The 19,180-nt window shown below is 31.2% G+C and overlaps 2 protein-coding genes across 3 annotated transcripts; one reads left to right on the forward strand and one right to left on the reverse strand.

The window, feature by feature from the left end:
• Positions 1 to 2,226: 2,226 nt before the first annotated feature.
• Positions 2,227 to 5,328, forward strand: LOC25497379 (auxin-responsive protein IAA27). Of its 2 annotated transcripts, XM_013597665.3 has the most exons (5): positions 2,231 to 2,746; positions 3,570 to 3,796; positions 4,202 to 4,343; positions 4,703 to 4,764; positions 4,974 to 5,315. In XM_013597665.3, exons 1-5 carry the CDS (start codon positions 2,451 to 2,453, stop codon positions 5,009 to 5,011), a joined length of 765 nt encoding a protein of 254 aa, XP_013453119.1. In that variant the 5' UTR covers positions 2,231 to 2,450; the 3' UTR covers positions 5,012 to 5,315. The 2 variants fall into 2 exon arrangements, with proteins under 2 accessions (XP_039683117.1, XP_013453119.1); XM_039827183.1 differs by lacking the exon at positions 4,703 to 4,764 and having other exon boundaries at positions 2,227 to 2,746; positions 4,974 to 5,328.
• Positions 5,329 to 16,075: 10,747 nt separating this feature from the next.
• Positions 16,076 to 17,643, reverse strand: LOC25497383 (uncharacterized). Its single transcript, XM_039835019.1, has 2 exons — positions 17,148 to 17,643; positions 16,076 to 16,956 (listed from the first exon to the last, which is right to left on the reverse strand). Exons 1-2 carry the CDS (start codon positions 17,267 to 17,269, stop codon positions 16,263 to 16,265), a joined length of 816 nt encoding a protein of 271 aa, XP_039690953.1. The 5' UTR covers positions 17,270 to 17,643; the 3' UTR covers positions 16,076 to 16,262.
• Between the last annotated feature and the right edge of the window lie 1,537 nt (positions 17,644 to 19,180).

Below are 19,180 nucleotides of genomic sequence, written 5' to 3' on the forward strand. Positions count from 1 at the left end.
TACTTTTTTATATATGGTGTAATCACTAACTATATATTTAGCTAAATTGATAGCTAAATTTAGCTAATATTTAAATTTTTTTTTTTTTAGCTATCAATGAATGAAATACCTATTTATTTGACCAAAGGAAAAGATTTTTAAAAATTATTTTCATAAAAAAATAATTTTTAATTAATTTTGTAAAAATAATAATTCACAAGTAATAATGGACATTTTCTCTCATTTATTTTATTATTTAAAAAAATTATTTTATTTTTTCTGAAGAAAGAGGGAAAAACTCATTTTATTTATTTATAAAATAGTATCTGGTTATGATTTAAAGTTTATTATTTGAATTTTATTACAATTACACAATATATCACGGTTTAATCACTCATTGGTGATTAAGTCAAAAAAATTACTCAGTCATAAAAAGAAGTTTAGGATTACAGTGTAAGTTATGTATTTGATTAAATCAAGTAAACAACACAGATGATTTTATATGTATGCTTATCTCATTGCTTAAAACTACAGATATGTATCTTTACTAATTCTACAAATAAATTAATCTATGTTGTTATAGTTAAATAAATTATCCAAAAATAAAATCAGAAACAGTATAGTTTCCAAAAAAGACTAGAAAGTAGAATAACAGTATAAATTTTCATATATCCAAATAAATAATAACAAGAGAAATGATATAACAGGAAAAGGTATGATAAGGACTTTCTGTTGTTTGTCTGAGTTGCCCACAAAAAAGAATCACACAAATTATAAAATTTGAAAAGAAAAAACCACACATTCTTCAAAGTTTAAAGTAAAATATTCTATGAAGCACCTAAATTGATACACAAAAAACAAACATGATATTGATACCAATAGATAGATATTGATGATAAGTTAAAAAAAAAAAAAAAAAAGCAAATTAAATCTAACATGAGTTCAAGGATTCAAATTTGCTTTTGAACAATTCCACACATTCACGCCGTTAGCACATTAACCATCGTTAGATTGAGATAAGACGATCTATATTTTAATGCAAATGAATGAGCATATCATTGACGATAACAAATCTAAATCTATGTCTCAGTGTCGTGTGTTGGTGGCGCAGTTGGAAGCAGAGACTAGCAAACGCTAAATCTAGATTAAAAAGAAACAAGTTTGCAAGCGACAAACCTGTGAAAATCAAGTTCCGTAATCCACCAGAAATTGAAAAAACTCTAATGAATAAAACAGTCTCTCTAGCTACAACTGAAGTGTGTAAACTTTAAACACTAAGGAAACCCTAATGAATCGAAAACCTAAAACAGAAAATAAAACATAAATTATTAAAATTAGGCTCAATAATAATACTAAAGAAACCATCCTACATCAAGGTGTCCAACATGAACCATTATTATATATTTTTTATTTGAAATTTAGATGTTCCATATAATATTGTGAGAGTTAACTTAAAATCAGAAATCTGGAGAATCGTGCCACGATTGTTGAAGAAAGATTCTGAAGCAGTCACTGGAAAAATCGTGCCACGATGAAATCGCAACGTGGCACGATGGTACCATTGAGGATAAAACAGAAACGTATTTTCAGTGAAGATTTGTTCCAATTTTTAAAGGGGTTACTTTCACTATAAATATAAGCCTTGTGTCAGATGATAAAGTGTGTAGAAAAACAGAGTTTAGAAGCCAACATACAAACTAGGGTTTATAGAGAATTTCTCTTTGCAACAACACTAGGGTTGTGATTGTTTTGATTCACCTTGAATAAAGCACTATTAGGATTGAGTCTCTTGGTCACGGCAAGAGGCTGGGACTTGGATAGAATTAGGTTTGAAGACTGATTCTTGTAACTCAATATCTCTTTGTAAAGAAACTCATATCATTATAGTGGAACGGAGAGCTGCTCTATCCCCCATACTAGGTCATCATTAGACCGAACTGGGTAAACAAATTCTTGTGTTCTCTTTCTTCCGTTTATCTCTTGCTGTTCGTTTATTTTGTTTGGATTATTTGCTACCCGCTTGATATGATTACTTGGTATTAATTTGCTCCACGCATCAAGTTTTTTATTGGTGTGGTTTTTACAAGGAATTCACAACAAATATATATAATTTTCACACAAAAAAGATAAAAGAAATTGAAAGAATAAATCAAAAACTATTCCATATATTTTGTTTTTACCATAATCTACTATTCTCCCATTTTTGTCCTTATGCTTTATTTTGTTATACCACTTACAATGATATGCCATTGCTATCAATGTTTAACAGAAGACAGTGATTTTTTCAGTTTATATAGAAACAAAACAAACTGAACACAAACCTCAGACAGAACCTTCTCTATTCATCAATACAAAACTTCAAACTTCTTTGTTTTTCCACTATTCAACTCTCTCTCTCTCTCTCTCTCATCATTGTTTTTCTTTATACTAAAGTAGTTTTGCAAACTGAAGTTAAAGTTTCCACTACTACAATGGAAAGTTCTGAGATATTTTCTCAAAGAAGTAACAATGGCTTGAACCTCAAGGCTACTGAGTTAAGACTTGGTTTACCTGGTTCTGAATCACCAGAGAGAGATAATGATCTTCTTGAAGAAAAAAATGCATACTCTTTATGCATGCTTAATAGTTTATTTTCAGGTGCAAAAAGAGGTTTTTCAGATGCCATTGATATGAGAAAAAGTTCCAACCAACAAGGTTCTGTTGCGAAAGATCAAACAAATCCTTTGAACGAGAAGAAGAAGTCTCAGATATCTGGTTCAGCTGCAAAGTACTTTCATTTTCTTTTGCTTTACTATTTTTCTTTTCTTTGTTGTTGTTTGAGAGAAATGAAAATTGTGTGTTAAACTTTTAGGCTTTGTTTGGATATAGTATAAGCAATTATCATATAAGTCCTTATGTAGAAGTTATTTCAATACCAAAGATAAAAGAAAATAAATATGCTTTTATATAAGTTACACGTTATGTTCACAAGCTATTCTGGAAAGCATATGTAAATAAGCTCCATAAGCGGTTATCAATAAGATGAAAATATCACATGAATCTGTTATAAGTTGTTTTTTTTATAAATTCTTCCAAACAGTCTTACAAATGTCTGTAAATAAGTTTAAATAAGTCGATCAAAATGCGCTCTTAGTAGTTTTTTGTTATTAATATTATATCATGTTTTACTTGTCTAAATATTTTACCACTATATTGTTGATTTACTGTCCCTAGATTTTTCTAATATTTGTGTGTGCTAATAAAGTGTTGAAAAGCAAGAAGAAAATGAGATGATTGAGAGCAAGATTAGATGATTTTTTTACTTTTTATCTTGTTAATTTTGATCTTATGTTAGCCTATAGTGTTATTGATCCTCTTGTTTGTGTACTAGAATTTGCTTTTCAGCTTATTCCATAAGCTCTCAACCATAATAACCTACGAAAACAATTTATAGCTTATATAAAAATATTTTAACTTTGTTAAGCTTTTGTTGTATAAATAAATTATACATATGCACTTCTGCTATAAGTGGTTAATTAAACTGTTTATCCAAATAAATTGAATTCATAATCAAATCCTATAATTTAATTTTGTCTTCATTTCTGATCTAGGGAACAAGTTGTAGGATGGCCACCAATCCGTTCTTTCAGGAAGAATTCAATGGCCACTCAATCTCAAAAGAATGATAATGATGATGTAGAAGCCAAATCTGGATGCCTTTATGTAAAAGTTAGCATGGATGGTGCTCCATACTTGAGGAAAGTGGATCTCAAAATTTTTGGCACTTACAAGGAACTATCTTCTGCACTAGAAAAGATGTTTAGTTGTTTTACAATCAGTGAGTTTTTTTTTTTACTTGAAATTTACTCTCTCATTTGCTCGAGCACAAGGTTTTGAGATAACAATCTTGGGGTGTCGCGATCGTTGATATATAGTGGAGAATTATAGTAAAAGGGGGCTGATGTTGCCTCAATCTATGTAGTACCAACTTCAGATTGAAGACGTGTCCGATATGTTTTAATGTCCAACATCGAGATATTTTCAAATTATTACGTTACCCATGTGTCAGCGTTGTGTCTGATGTTTGTGGTCGTTAGGCCTTTATTTAAAACGTGCATAACTAAAGGATGGTTGATTCCATTGAGCTAAGGAAATTTTTAAAGGGGGTGCTATTAGTAGGTCAAATAGATTTTTACTAATAAATGTTGATCATGTAGCTGATTTTGATGAATGAAAAGTGTAGGTCAATTTGGCTCTCATGGAGTTTTTGGTCAAGGTAATGTTTGTGAAAGTAGATTGATGGATCTCCTTCATGGTTCAGAATATGTCCTCACCTATGAAGATAAAGATGGTGATTGGATGCTAGTTGGTGATGTTCCATGGAAGTAAGTGCATATTTTGTCTCATATCGATTCATGAACTTGTGATTGAGTCCATAAACTTTTTAATAATATGTAACTAGATATATATGAACTTTTATATAATTTGATTTGATTATTTGAAAGTTTAGGTGTCCAAAAAAATTCAAACACTCAGTTACAAATTTTGACTAATCAAAAATCTCATTTTATTTATTTTTTAGTTCAGAGAACTATTTAAAAAATTTCAAATAGTTTTTGGACCGACTGAATAATTGAACCTAAAATAATTAATTAATTATGATTGTCTGAAAAATGCAACAATAGAAAGAACAAAATTGTGAGTATTTAACCATAATAAAGTGTTCTTATTGTTGTTGTTTTAGGATGTTCATCGACTCTTGCAAGAGGTTAAGAATAATGAAAAGTTCTGAAGCAATTGGATTAGGTGAGACTCACATATATGATAATCTTTGTCTCATATATCTCTTAAAGGATCATTAATATGATATAGATATTTTTAAAACCATATGGCAAGTACATATTGGAATAAACCATAGAGGTCAAAAGTGGATATAAACATTGAAAAAAATCACAAATATTTTATCAAAATAAAGAATTCATATTGGTATATGATTATCCATTTGATTTATGCAGCACCAAGAGCCATGGAAAAGTGCAAAAGTCGCAACTAGCAATCTTGGAATCCTCTTCTTTGTTTTGCTTATGTATAATCCTACATATGGAATCATAGTGTCCTAAAATATTGTCAAGAACTCAAGATATGCTTGTTGTTGACAATTAAGGTTTCTTAGGTTTGTTAATAAGGCTAAAGCTATGTAAATTATGTTTTTCATTAGCAAATTTTGCTTTCTCTCTGTTTGAAAATTAATGTTAGAGATAGAGATTGGAATCAAATGCATCTGAATTATAGGATGATCACTAGTTGCATTGTCATGCATTATAACCTGAGATGTTATGTTGCTATATATGGTTGGATATGTGCGCTTAATCCTCTAATGAGATTATGATTAAACAACCTAATAAAGTAAGGGCAAAATGCCTCATCAGATATAAATTTATTTTCTATAGAAAACAAGTCTTCTACGGTTACAAGACTATGGTTACAAGCCTTAGGCATACTTAAAAATAGTGATAAGTAGAATTTTATGAATAGTTTTTTAACTAATTAAAAGAATAAAAGGTAGAATTAATGTTTTTGTGAATGTGCGTAAGAGATTTATATTTGATCTTGTAACCATACAAGAATATCCATTTGTTAGCATTAGATATTAAACCTAGATCTAGTTGTATAATGCACAAATAAGGTAGGTATTGTATCATATACAAAGTTGTTTCCGCTATTACATCAATAAGCTAATTGTTAATGCCAAGTGAGATATGATAATATTTATTAATCCAATATGAAGAGAATAAAAAGTGCAGGATACACCAGTATTTTACTTGTACACCATAAAATTTGTGTTAAATATCTTGTCAAATGGAACACAATACTCACATGGTATAATCAATTAAATTAACAATACTCATATGGTATAATCTTTAACAGTATACCGAAATTCTTCTATATTCTCAATGTTCATACTTCTATGTCTTAAATGTTCATAACGTGTGCTTTTCATAGCAGCATTCTTTTGTTAAAACAAAAAGAAAATAGCAACATTCATTACCTACGAAGTTGATCTTATCCAAGTGGCTAAGTTCTAGATTACAAGCTTGATCATAAAATGGGAATTAAGTAACTGAATATACAAAATCTAACAGAAGTAAATTCACAAAGCATTCTTCAATTTTGTGCAATGATAAAAAGAAAAAAAATCATTGTAAGTGAACTCTGCCAACCAATTATAAGCAGGTGGCCTCACCTTGTGTCTGGACGTGAGCTAAATGGGCTCATTAGAAATATTCGGCCCATGGTGATAGATGGTACTAGATCCATAGGCGTAATTTACTCCACTCACGATAACGAATTTGATCGAAAAATGGTCTTCTCACCATCATTTTTGCTCCAAAACACTAAAAAAATACGAAATTATCCCTCGACAGAAGGTATTTTGGTATTTTTATGGTGTTTTGGAACAAAAATGATGGTGAGAAGAGCACTTTTCATTTTCATCATTCTTATACATCACTTAGATAGAAGATTGACACTCAGGCCTGCAGATGTTATGATGTACGGATGAGTTGGAGGAAAACATGCATGTGTGAATTTGACTGGGGTTTCACCACTTGTGGGTTTAGGGGTCGGGGCTTTTACGGTAGGACAGACAGCTCTAAAAGCTGCATCAAGCAAAGTGGCCAAACATGAGAAAGCGTGTGTTGACAATCAACATGCTTTTATACCATTTGCTTTTGACACTTTCGGCTTCCTAGCATCCGAGGTTGTTGACCTTCTACATATAGTCCAAAGGGTTATGCATAGCAATGTTGTGTCTTCTAGGTCCATGAATGTTGCGTTTACGATAATTGGTTTTGCCATCCTAAAAGGTCTAGCGGCGCAGCTTGTTGGCCGCTTGCCTCCTATTCATGTGTAAGTAATATTGATAGTATATATAAATGATAAAGCTTTTATAGATAAAAAAAAATTATTATTTCAATTTTTTTTAAAGAAATTTACAAGAGAAGAACCCATGTGTCTCCAAATATTTGAAATGAGCTAGCCATACATGATATTTTGTAGTAATAAAACTACTCTCTGTCCCTTAATATATATTGCATATTTCACTCTTATTAAAAAAAGTTGGTAATATAGTTAATATTTCTATTTTATGTACTTATGAATATACCTAAAAGTCCCTTTGTATGTATTTGTAGTAAATTTTATCTTTCCCTATTCCAAATCACTTAGTATAGTTTTAATTAGGGGTTTATTTGAAAAAGAAGCAATAAACGTATCTAGTTAATTTGAAAATAAGCTTATATTTATGAACAAATTTTTAGTCAAATAAGCTGGTATTTGGAAGCCCACATTTTGTGTTCACTGTACCTGGAAACTCTCATCGATTATCTTGGTTTTGCATTCTTGTGTTCACATGCAAAATCTACAGAGACTGTAAATAAACAGATGAAGGGAAGCGTTATTCTTCCGCAATTTTTTTTCATTAATAGCTAAATGAGAGTGGAAACTGAATAATGTTGAACCTATAACTAGTTGCATGCATGCATATGGGATGTATAAATTTTCATAGAAAAAAATATGTACATATAGTAAGAGATGAAGAAGGATTTGCCTTGTAATTTTGCAACTTAAAAGAAAAAATAAGTGTTATTCTTCTGCAATTTTATTTGATTCCGTGACATCTAAGTCTTCTTCTTTTTTCCTTTTTTGACAGGAGATGGCATCTATCTCTAGTACGTAATTTCGACACACCACTTTTCTTTTATCTTTTGTATATGATTCGTTTACTTTTCTTTCATCAATTTCTATTAGGGCCATGTGTCATGTGAATTTAAAAGAGAACGGAGTGCATTTTCCTATCCAAATGGAGAGAATCTGAACCCCTAGAAGTTGCTTTAATTGCAAGCCAAAGGATTGATAAACTAGTCAATGTATTGAAAATCTCTTACAATCTGTACTTGGCTTTATACACATATAATACACATAAAAGATGCAGCAAACATACTTAATTGGTAGTAGATTCATTAACTATATAGTAAGAAAGCACTCACATGTTTGCTACAACTTATTTAGATTCATATTCATTACAAGATCATTTGATTTCCCAGGTTCTTAATTATTAGGCGCAACATAACTAGAGAAAATAAACTAAAACCAAGGTTCACTTACATCAAGCTTTGTCTTCGGATAATACTAATTTCGGAAGTTATTCACAAATTTAAAAGGAATAGAAAATTTAAACTTTTGATCCCCTTCAATTCTATTACCATTCCCATTTCCAATGATGTCTTTATTGTCAATCAACTCTAATCTCTTATTTTCTCGAGGACCGTGTTGCGGCGCACTTGGTGAAAAAATTGGATTTCTTTTGGCTAAAACTTGTTGCGAGGATGATCGTGGTGGCTGGTGTAAATTAGATGATCCAAACTGATTTGTTCCATCTTGCACTAACTGTGTTGATTTGGCTAATTGTGTGTGTGTGTAGAGATTGTCGACCGCAACCAATCCATGTTTTCTGGTAGAGTGTTGTTATTTATGTTGTTTTTAGGCATGGTCTCACTGGACTGTCCTTGAGATTCACCAGCACAATGAGGGCATGACGCAAACTTCCAGTTCCCGCTTCTATAGACTTGTTCAAACATATAAAACAATGCTGAAGAAGGGTGTTGATCAGGACCCTTCAATGTATAATTCAAACTACCATTTTCCAAAAATCATAGTCCATACCTGGCTGTATCCTTCATCATCTTCACTCTCATCATCTTCTTTTATCATGTCGATGTTTGCATGATTTCCAAGTGTTACGCAATACTCATCACCGCAAAGACTGTTTCCCATGTGATTACAGACTTACACACACATGTACAACACTAGAAAGGGTCTTAACTAGTTTAAGGCTGTGTTCATTATTTGAGAAATTTATAAGCATAACTAAAATCAAATATTTTCTTTTGGTTAATTGATTGGAATTGAAAGGGAAGCTTTATTCCTCCTTTCGATTCCACTTCGATGCTAATTCTGCTGCTATCTTTTCTTTTGCTTAAGGTATATTAGTCCATATATAAAGAATGTAAACAAATAAAAAAAAATAAAGAACCACAAACTAAAAACCAAAAGTTATTTTATTTGATGTCATTTTAAATACTACAATTGAGAAAAATATAATTTTAGACTTTCCCTTTGTTAAAATCCATCCCCTCCTTCCTGTCTCCTTAACTTCCTTTCCATCCATTCCATTAAAAAACCTCCCCTCTCCTTCGTTGAGCCAAACCGAAAGATATTTAAGGACTTGGTAAACACATTACCATTATTATTGCCATTAATCACACCTTGATTGTTAACAATAGATCCTCCAATTTGCATATGCAATTGAAGATCGTTTCTTTCTTCATCATCATTCTCAGTCTCGGTATCGGATTCAATCTCAATCAATTGTCTGTTCTCATAATAGTGCTGCCTTCTTTGAGTTACAGCACCACTATCAGGGCATGCCTTCCAATTCCAAATCCTTGTTGTAGATACTTGTTGAAACATTTGAAGCAATGTCATAGAAGGGTGTTCAAAAGGACCCTTCATTGAAACATCCAAACCATTATTGTTTAATACAGTAATAACTACTTCCGTTGAAAGCCCGACATCAACTTTTTTTTGAAAAAATCCCGGCATCATTATAAAAAAAACAATCTGTACAAGTAGCATAATAGTGTGCTACTGTCACTGCACCAGACTTTTCAACTCCTCTCTTCATTTTCATTCCCAAGGTATATAACGTTCGTTTTTGTAACCCCTCCCCAATGATTCTTAGTCTCATTGACAAACCTTGTTCCGTAAGATCTTCCAGAGTCCTTGATTTCAATTTGATTAAGAAGATCAATTGTAAGGAGAAGATTTTTGTTTTTAGCTCTGTCTATAACAAATGTCATAAACTTTGGTGCATGGAAATGGAACTTTAAGAGATTGATGTCACCATTAACGTCGTCATATAATATCATTAATGAGAAATGAACTTCTGATAAACCTGCGGAGTATGACACAGACCAAGTCTCATATGGTCCATCATGTTCAGCACCATAAGATGTCCGCATCATACCTATTTCTCCATATATTCTTATACGAGCATTGGTTCCTACATTTATTTTCTGCTCATGCGAAGAAATCTTCCATTTTCTTTCAGGTCATGGTGAAAACTATTTCCCATTGAATATATAATGTTTTCGCAACAACGTTAACTTAAATATATATTTATTTTTATCGTAAATTTAATTTGCACAATCATGCAAATAATTCAATGAACAATGATATTTCGACACTCATAATTTCTCAAAATTCATTCTATACTTAAATTCATCTATATCTCTCTTCTCATCACATTCCCAAAATATTACATTTTTCATCCCATCTCTAGTCTCATGAAATATTTTCCTAATGCAATAAGCAACTCCACAGCCTTAAATTATAATCAGGGGCGGTTCCCTTCATGATGATGGGGTAGCCCTTGCTACCCCAAAATAAAAAATATTCTTAAATTGGTTGGTATATATTTATATTTAGCTACCCCAAATAATAAATATTGAGCTACCCTAAACAAGTTTGGTTGTCGAAAATTAACATAAATAAGAAAGTGAAAAAGTACCACATCATTGATAGATTTATTTGTATTGGTTTGTTAGTTTTAGTCGGAGAAAATTTCAACAACAATAGTGAGAAACAAATGAAATAGATAATAAGTTTTTACAAATAACCTATTGTTTACATTGAAAAGACATTAGTAATCTTTTATTAGTAATCTTTTAAGAAGTTTAATTAAACAATCAATTATGGATAAAATTGACTTCTTAAAACATGTTTTGTCCATAATTATTGTGATTTTTTTTTTATGAATCAATTAAGTTTCAGATTAAATTTATTTTTAGTATCTACAACACTCACAATTTTGAAGTTAAGTTCCTAATATTTTGTTTAATTTTAGTCCTTAATTTATTGTTAGAGATTAATGCAAGACTAAAAACACTTTTTTTTTGTAAAATTATAAAAAGATGAGACAAAAATTGAATAAATTTTTTTGTAAGGATTAAACCTATAAAATTATAATTTATGGGACAAAAAATATATTTTATTCTTAAATTTCATATGCTGGTTTTAAAAATAATTTTTTGTTTATGGCCCCCGCGTAGAATTTTCTCTAGCTTCGCCGTTGATTATAATAGGTTACATACCTTGACTAGAGGATACTTGAAAGCCAATTAGCAAGCATCATTACATATAAAGGAAAATATTATGCCATGTATATGAATTCAATGGAAGGTGACATATATGTGCCAACTTGCTCCTCTCTGGTCTGGACTGGGAAACTTATAAATAGACACACATATTAAAGAATATTTTAACTATTTCCAAAAAGATAAGGGTTAATGGTGCTTTACCCCCTGTAATATAGGTTATTTTTGGGTTTCCCCCTGTAAAATATTTTTTTTGATTGTTTTTTTATGACCTATTAGGGGGGTATTAAAAAAAGAAATTTTTTTTACAGGGGGTAAATAAAAAAAAATATTTTACAGGAGAAAAAACAAAAAATGACCTATATTACAGGGGGTAAATCACCATTAATCCAAAAGATAATATTTGCAAGCGTTATTCTTCAGCAAATTAAAGTTTTCCTTCAAAATAAAAAATTCTCCAGCAATGTTTATTTGTTTAAATAATTTAAAAAAGAAAAAGATGGCATCTAATTCTAGTTCATATTTTCCACGCAATTTTTTTATATATTTCTTTTTTAATTTTTTTTTTTTTTGTCTTTACGTCTTCATTCTTTGTTTCTTTCTCTTTCAACTAAAATGTTTATAATTTTAAGCAACAGATTGGTTCAAGTAGTAATTTTTTTTACCCCTAATATAATTTGTAATGGATTAGATTGCGTGTTTTGAAAATTCAGTTGGGAGGAGATAACTCAACTTTCATGCTCAACATGTTCTCTAATGGAAATTATTCACCACTAGACGACAATGAAAATTCCGTACCAATTAACCGTAACCCAAAAAATGTTAATTATTAGCTAGGGCCGTTTGATTGCGTTTTTATTTCATACGTTTACTTTATTTGATATCATTTTAAATACTACAATTGAGAAAAATATAATTTTAGACTTTCCCTTTGTTAAAATCAATCCCCTCCTTCCTGTTTCTTAACTTTTTTTTCCATCCATTAATTCCATTAAAATACCTCCCCCTCTCCTTCGTTGACCCAAACCGAAAGATATTTAAATACTTGGCAAACACATTGCAATTATTGATTCCTTCTTCATTCTCAGTCTCGGTCTCAGTCTCGGTCTCAGGTTCAATCTCAACCAGTTGTCTGTTCTCAGAATAGTGCTGCCTTCTTTCAGTTACAACCACCACTATCAGGGCATGCCTTCCACTTCCAAATCCTTGTTGTAGATACTTGTTGAAACATTTGAAGCAATTTCTTTTCTTAGAAGGGTGTTCAGAAGGACCCTTCATTGAAACATCCCTAATAGGTCATAAAAACCATTATTGTTTACCACAGTAATAACTACTTCCACTGAAAGTCCGGCATCAACTTTACATGAAGGAAACCCTCGATCTCTTAGAAGAATGTTCTCATTAAAAATAGCATAATAGTGTGCTACTCTCACTGCACCAGACTTTTCAACTCCTCTCTTTCTCTTCTGCTCCACCACAATAAGGTTCCCATCATATTCATCCCCAAAGTATATAACATTCGTTTTTGTAACCCCTCCCCAATGATTCTTAGTCTCATTAACAAACCTTGTTCCGTAAGATTTTCCAGAGTCCTTAATTTCAATTGGATCAAGAAGAACTTGGTTAAAGGAATACAATGTATTGGATCTGTGTATAACAAATGTAATAAACATAGGTACTCCAAAACTGAACTTTAATAGATTGATGTAACCATTTTTGTCATATAATATCGTTAATGAGAATCAAACTTCTGACCAACGTGCGGAGTATGACACCGACCAAGTCTCAGAATCCATATCTATTCCTATACGAGCACCGGTTCCCACATATATTTCCTGGTAATGATTAAGAAATCTTCCATTTTTCAGCTCATGGCGAAGACTATTTCCCATTGAATATGTAAATGTTTTCACAACAACGTTAACTTAATTTTTTTTTTTTTGTATCGTAAATTTAATTTTCACAATCATGCAAAATATAATTCAATGAACAATGATATTTCAACACTTACAATTTCTCAACATTCATTCTACACTTAAATTCATCTCTATCTCTCTTCTCATCACATTCCCAAAATATTACATCTATCACCCCATCTCTAGTCTCATGAAATATTTTCCTAATAAAATACACAACTCCACAACCTGAAATTATAATAGGTTACATACCTTGACTAGACCATAAGAGAGGAGACTTTTAGCAAGGAGCATTACATATAAAGGAAAATATTATGCCATGCATATGAATTAAATAGAAGGTGACATATATATAGATCAATGTATAATTCTATAGGTGCCAATTCTGCTTCTCTCTGGTTTGGATTGGTAGGATTGCATATTGAAGAATATTTTAACTGTTTCCAAAAAGATAATATTTGCAAAGCATTATTCTTCATCAAAGTTTATTATATAAATAAATTAAAAAATAAAAAGATGGCATCTAATTCCAGTTCATATCTTCCACGCTACTTTTTTTTTTTTATGTCTTTACGTCTTCATTCTTTGTTTCTTTCTCTTTCAGCTAAAATGATAATAATTTTAAACAACAACATATTGGTTCAAATAGTAACAAAATTTTGACCCCTAAAATAACTGGTAATGAATTAGATTGTGTGTTGCGAAAATTCAGATGGGAGGAGATAACTCAGCTTTCACGTTCCTCAATGTAGATTATTCACCACTAGACGACGACAATGAAAATTTCGTACCTAGCTATTAATTGTAACCCAAAAAAATGGTAATTATTAGCTAGGGCTGTTTGATTGTGTTTTTATTTCCCTTTTAGTTTTAGTCTTTTAATATTATTTTATAAATCAACATTTGCAAATAATTTGGTAAATATTCTATTTTGAAACTAATTTTATAGAAGAGAAAATAAAATATTTGTTTGATAATTCAATGTTATTTGTTTTGCACTCATGTTCACATGCGAAATCGATAAATAAAGGATGAAGAATGATAGCACTGTAATTTTTTGCAACTCAAGAGTGAAGTGAAGCGTTATTCTTCCACAATTTTATTTCATTAATAGTTATTAGTCGACAGTGGCGGAGCCAGGAAATTTATGGATCCCAGGCGAACAATTTATCATAAATTCACACGTGACAATATATAAACAGTCATAAATCGATTTTTTTTCTTTTTTAAATTTTAATTTTTTTTCCCTCAAAAAAATCGAAATAAAAGATGTTTATCATTTTGTCAACAAAAGTACAATTTAAAATAGGGTTATTAATTGAAATTGACCATGTAATATACGTGAAGTCTGAAAATTGACCTTGTAAATTAAATCACATGTATTCTGACCATGTAATTCGAGATTTTTATTATTTATAACCTGCAATATACGAGAAGTCCAAAAAAGCAACCGAGAGATTGAATTTTTTCATGATTTCTTAGAGACGAGTTATGGCTTTAAACAAAAAAATTATAAATTTTCGACAAACGACAAACTAATTATGAATTTTTAAAGTGTCAAGAGCTCAAAAAACAAAACAACGGCAATCTCGACCTATAAATCGAATTTTGAGCTCATTATTTGCAGAGAGATCTATAAAAATACATAAAAAAAATCTGTAAAGTTTCATAGCATTTCGAAGTCGTTTATTTATTTTGATTTTTCAACCAAAACATGCAAAATTGAAATTTTGTTCCGCGTAAGTGTACACTCACAAGTCAAATTTAGTTCCCTAATTTTGCAGGCATGACTAGAACATGATAAGAACCTTCACAATGAAATTTTGTAGTTTTTAAACGAGATACAAATTAATTATAAATTAGTTTAAGAAATTCATAATTATGAGGGAATACAAATTCATAATTAATTTATCCCTGGTCGAAGAAATTTAATTTTTTGTGTAAAGCTATATTTTAACGTGCTAAACATGTATGAAAAAAATAGTGAAAAAATTCAACCTATAGTTCACATTTTTAGACTACACATATATTATAAGGTGTTCAAAAATAAGAAGAAATTCAAGTTACAATGCTAGAATATATGTTTTATATTTTGTTTGGTCATTTTTCAGACATAAAGCATATTACAAGGTCAATTTGAACAATTAACCTGTTAAAATAAGAGAGATGAATCCGGCAATAGTGTGCTAAATAAAATCCCGAGACTTATTTACGTGTAAGAATTTTCAGATTGCCCAAATTTTTCTTTTTGGAAATGTGTTAATGGACTTTTGGGTTGGGTCTAATGTACAAAAATGATCGATCGAGCCCGGGCGGTGAAACTACCCCTGTTAGACGAGAGTGGAACCTAACTAGTTGCATGCATATGCTAGGGAAAAATTATTTTCGTAGTAACTCTCATAGATGTTTTTGTTTTGCACTCTTGTATTCACATGGGAAATGTATAAGTAAGAGATGAAGAAGAATTGCCTTGTAATTTCCTACCTCAAAAGAGAAGATAAGTGTTATTCTTCAGCAAATTTATTTGATTCCATGTAATCTAATTCTTTTCTTTTGTTGATAGGAGATGGCATCTAATTCTAGTTGAACATATTTTCCACACCAGCAATGCTCTATCTTGTGTGAGGTTTTTCCCGAATTTATCCCGAAGCTTTACCTGCCCTTTTTTCTTGAAGGAAGGTCAAAATTTCAACTCTGGGACTCGATGGAAAAAAACAGCAGGTAGTGGGTGTAATTTTCACCTCGTTGAATTGTTGCACTATGTTTTCTCGCGAGCTTTAGCATTTTCCTTTCCACACACCACTTATCTTTGTTTAATATTCTGATGCGCCTACTATCTTTATCTTCCCATTATTTTTCATCTAAACCGTTGCATTCTATTAGGTCCAAGTATCATGTGAATTTAAAAGAGAGCGGATTGTATCAACAAAGAAAAAGCGAGCGGATTCACCACAGATTTAATACAGATGAAACATTAGGCACACATACCAAATTTGTAGTAGGTAATTCATTGACTATATATAGTAAGAGAGCACACACAAGTTTATTACATCTTTTATAGGTTCATATTGAACACAAGATCATTAGATCTCCTAGTTTCTTACTTATTAGACACAATATAGCTAGGGATATCCTAAGGTTCACTTACATCAAGCATTGTCTCCCAATAATTCTAATTTAGGAATTTATTCACAATTTTAAAAGGAATAGAAAATTTAAACTTTTGATCCCCTCCAATTCTATTACCATTCCCATTTCCGTTGATGTCTTTATTGTCAATCAACTCTAATCTCTTATTTTCCCGAAGACCATGATTCGGCACTATGGGTGGAATATTCGGATATCTTACGGTCATATGTGATTGTGCTCTTGATTGTTGTTTAAAAGCGGATGATTGAGATTGATTTGTTGAATTTCCCTTGCGAGTGGTTACATATTGCACTAATTGTGTTAATTTGCATGATTTTGCGTTTTTGGTGTTTGAGGAGCGCAAGCCATCCATGTTTGTTGGTAAAATATTTTTGTGTATGTCATCTTTATGCTTGATCTCGCTTGACTGTCCTTGATCTGCGATCGCACAGTGAAAGCATGCAGTGAGCTTCCAATTCCCACTTCTACAAACTTGTTCAAACATGTAAAATAATGCGGCAGAAGGGTGTTGATCAGGACCTTTAACTGTACAATTTATACTTCCATTAGATACATTAAAATTAACAACCATTGAAAGACCGATATCTATTTTATTTTGAGTGAACATATTTCCTTGACTAATAGCATAATAGTGTGTCACAGTTGTTGTATAGAGGTATTTATCCTCTTTACTTCTTTTCTTCCCCTCCACAACAATAAGGCCCCCTTTGCCTGCCCTACCATAACAAAAAACCCAAGTCATAATACAACCATGGGAATTAAAGGTCTCTTTGAATTTGAAGGTTGTAATAACTTGAAATCTTTGGTCGCTGTTGTAGCTGAAGTGAAGAAAATCGGATTGAACTCTTTTTATCCACAATTGGATACCACCACCGAAACATATATCGTCTTCAAGTTCTAGACATACCTCTCTGATTTTGCCATGTTCATCAACATATTTCTCGAGGTCGAGTGTACAAGTTGAATCACCCGTGGTGTATGACGTAGTCCATCCCTTGTTGTATCCTCCATCATCGTCACTCTCATCATCTTCTTTTACCATGTTGATGGTAGCATTATTTTCAAGTAATTCATTTGGGAAATTTATAAACATGCCAAATATGGAATCTTTGCCTACATAATTAATAAATTGGAATTGAGAGGCAAGCGTTAGTCTTCAGCAGCTTATTTAATTTGATAGCATCTAATTCTATATCCTTTACATTTCCATATACCTTTAATATGTCTCTTCTGATGGTCCACTAATGATCAGTAGCTCAATGATTTGGGTTGAGAAATCAAAGGAGTTAATCTTTTTTAAACGATCAAAGTTAATAATCAGTTGTTAAGGACTTACGATTGTTATTTTTCTCATTCGTCTAAGTTTGAACCTGGAACCGCCAACTTTTTAACCGTTCGTTCACTCAAACCAATGAAACTAGTATAAGGATTTACATCGCATTACATCATATTGAAGTATTAGAGGTAACAATGAATAAAGAGATTGAAGAATCGCCTAAGAAAAAGAACCATGGTGACCCACCCAAGTTGGCAAAGAAATCAGCACAGGAGTTAGTCTCAATCTGGAAGATGGATAAGACTGATAATGTTGAATAAGAGGGACCTGCAGAGCCGCATTGTGAGTTGAAGTGCACCAAACAATCTAAATAAAAACATGAGAATCAAATTTTACGAGAATAGAAGTATTATTCTGATCACGTGCGAGCTTAAGACCCAAAAAACCCAAAATCTCGACAAAAATAGCAGTAGAGGTTCGGATATTACTGTGAAATCCTTTGATGAATTTCTCAAACAGATCTTAGGTTAAACCATCGCAGCCCGAGGAGGTAAGTATTCACTTGAGAATGATGAAAAACAATTTATTTGTGGGCTAAAATGAAATATAAAAAAAAACCTGCGTTGAAATGAAAAAATAGCACTTAATATGTAAAATGTTTTCATTTTCTTAAATCATACTTCGTAATAAAGAATGGAGATGTAACCTATTATTGGCAGATGAGTGATCAAGAAGGGAGAATTAGATCTTAGAATAAAATATATGATCTCAATATTTTTTGGAAAGAATATGATCTTAATTTGAAGAAAGGATAATCTATATTATTTGGATCATTGTCACGTTTAAAAGATATGATCTCAATATTTTTTGGCAGATGAGCTAGTAATTTTGAGTTCCAACCCATGGAACAAGTATAATATAAATTTGTGTGCTAGCTTTTTCAATACAATATTATTCTCCCCCTTTGCCATCAAATAAATATAGATGCCTCATTCTCAAGTTATTATACACCAATAGATATAAGAATAATTCAGTAAATTTGTTTCATTTACATATTAAGCATTGTTTGTTAATCTTTTTGACGAAACTTTAGACACCACTTTAATAGAAATAGAGGGATTTGCAAACTGTACAACATCCTCCAAGCAAAAAATAAATGTACAAAGCAAAACTTTAAGACCGTCAATAATTAGCAGGGTGGAAAAGAATTTCATCGAGGAAAAGTGATACGAAAAGTGGAAGATTCAATCAATAAAAAAAGTAGCAAGCACTTAACAATATCAACTAATAAGAAAATAAACACTAGGCATCAAAATGTGAGATGAGTGGAAGTTATAATTGACGATAATATAACCCACATGGGATGGTCTGGTGATGTTGGCTTGGGCCTTAGAGTGTAATCTCAAGATTTCAGGTTCGATTATCCCCGATACCGATTTCGGTGAACTGGTTTAGCTTCTATTTTTATTTTTTAATTTTTTTTTACGATAATATAGAATCATAAAAAAGAGGAGAATATATGCCAATAATCATAATTCAATAACTACTTTGCGTTAGAATAACGCTTCTTTGAGTTACAAAAGAAAGATTCTGTTGTTATACGAATATATTTATAAATTTTCCATATAAACAAAATGCAAGAATGCAACAAAGATATAAGGAAA

This window comes from Medicago truncatula, chromosome 6 (assembly GCF_003473485.1).
Source record: "Medicago truncatula cultivar Jemalong A17 chromosome 6, MtrunA17r5.0-ANR, whole genome shotgun sequence".
Taxonomy (NCBI): Eukaryota; Viridiplantae; Streptophyta; class Magnoliopsida; order Fabales; family Fabaceae; genus Medicago; species Medicago truncatula.

Bases quoted from the DNA above. Each gene is read 5' to 3' on its own strand.
- LOC25497379 (XM_013597665.3), top strand. From the start codon at position 2,451: ATGGAAAGTTCTGAGATATTTTCTCAAAGAAGTAACAATGGCTTGAAC. The intron at 3,797-4,201 runs GTGAGTTTTTTT...TGAAAAGTGTAG, and splicing joins GTTTAGTTGTTTTACAATCA to GTCAATTTGGCTCTCATGGA. The intron at 4,344-4,702 runs GTAAGTGCATAT...TTGTTGTTTTAG, and splicing joins GTTGGTGATGTTCCATGGAA to GATGTTCATCGACTCTTGCA.
- LOC25497383 (XM_039835019.1), bottom strand. From the start codon at position 17,269: ATGATGAGAGTGACGATGATGGAGGATACAACAAGGGATGGACTACGT. The intron at 16,957-17,147 runs GTATGTCTAGAA...TTGTTATGGTAG, and splicing joins AACATGGCAAAATCAGAGAG to GGCAGGCAAAGGGGGCCTTA.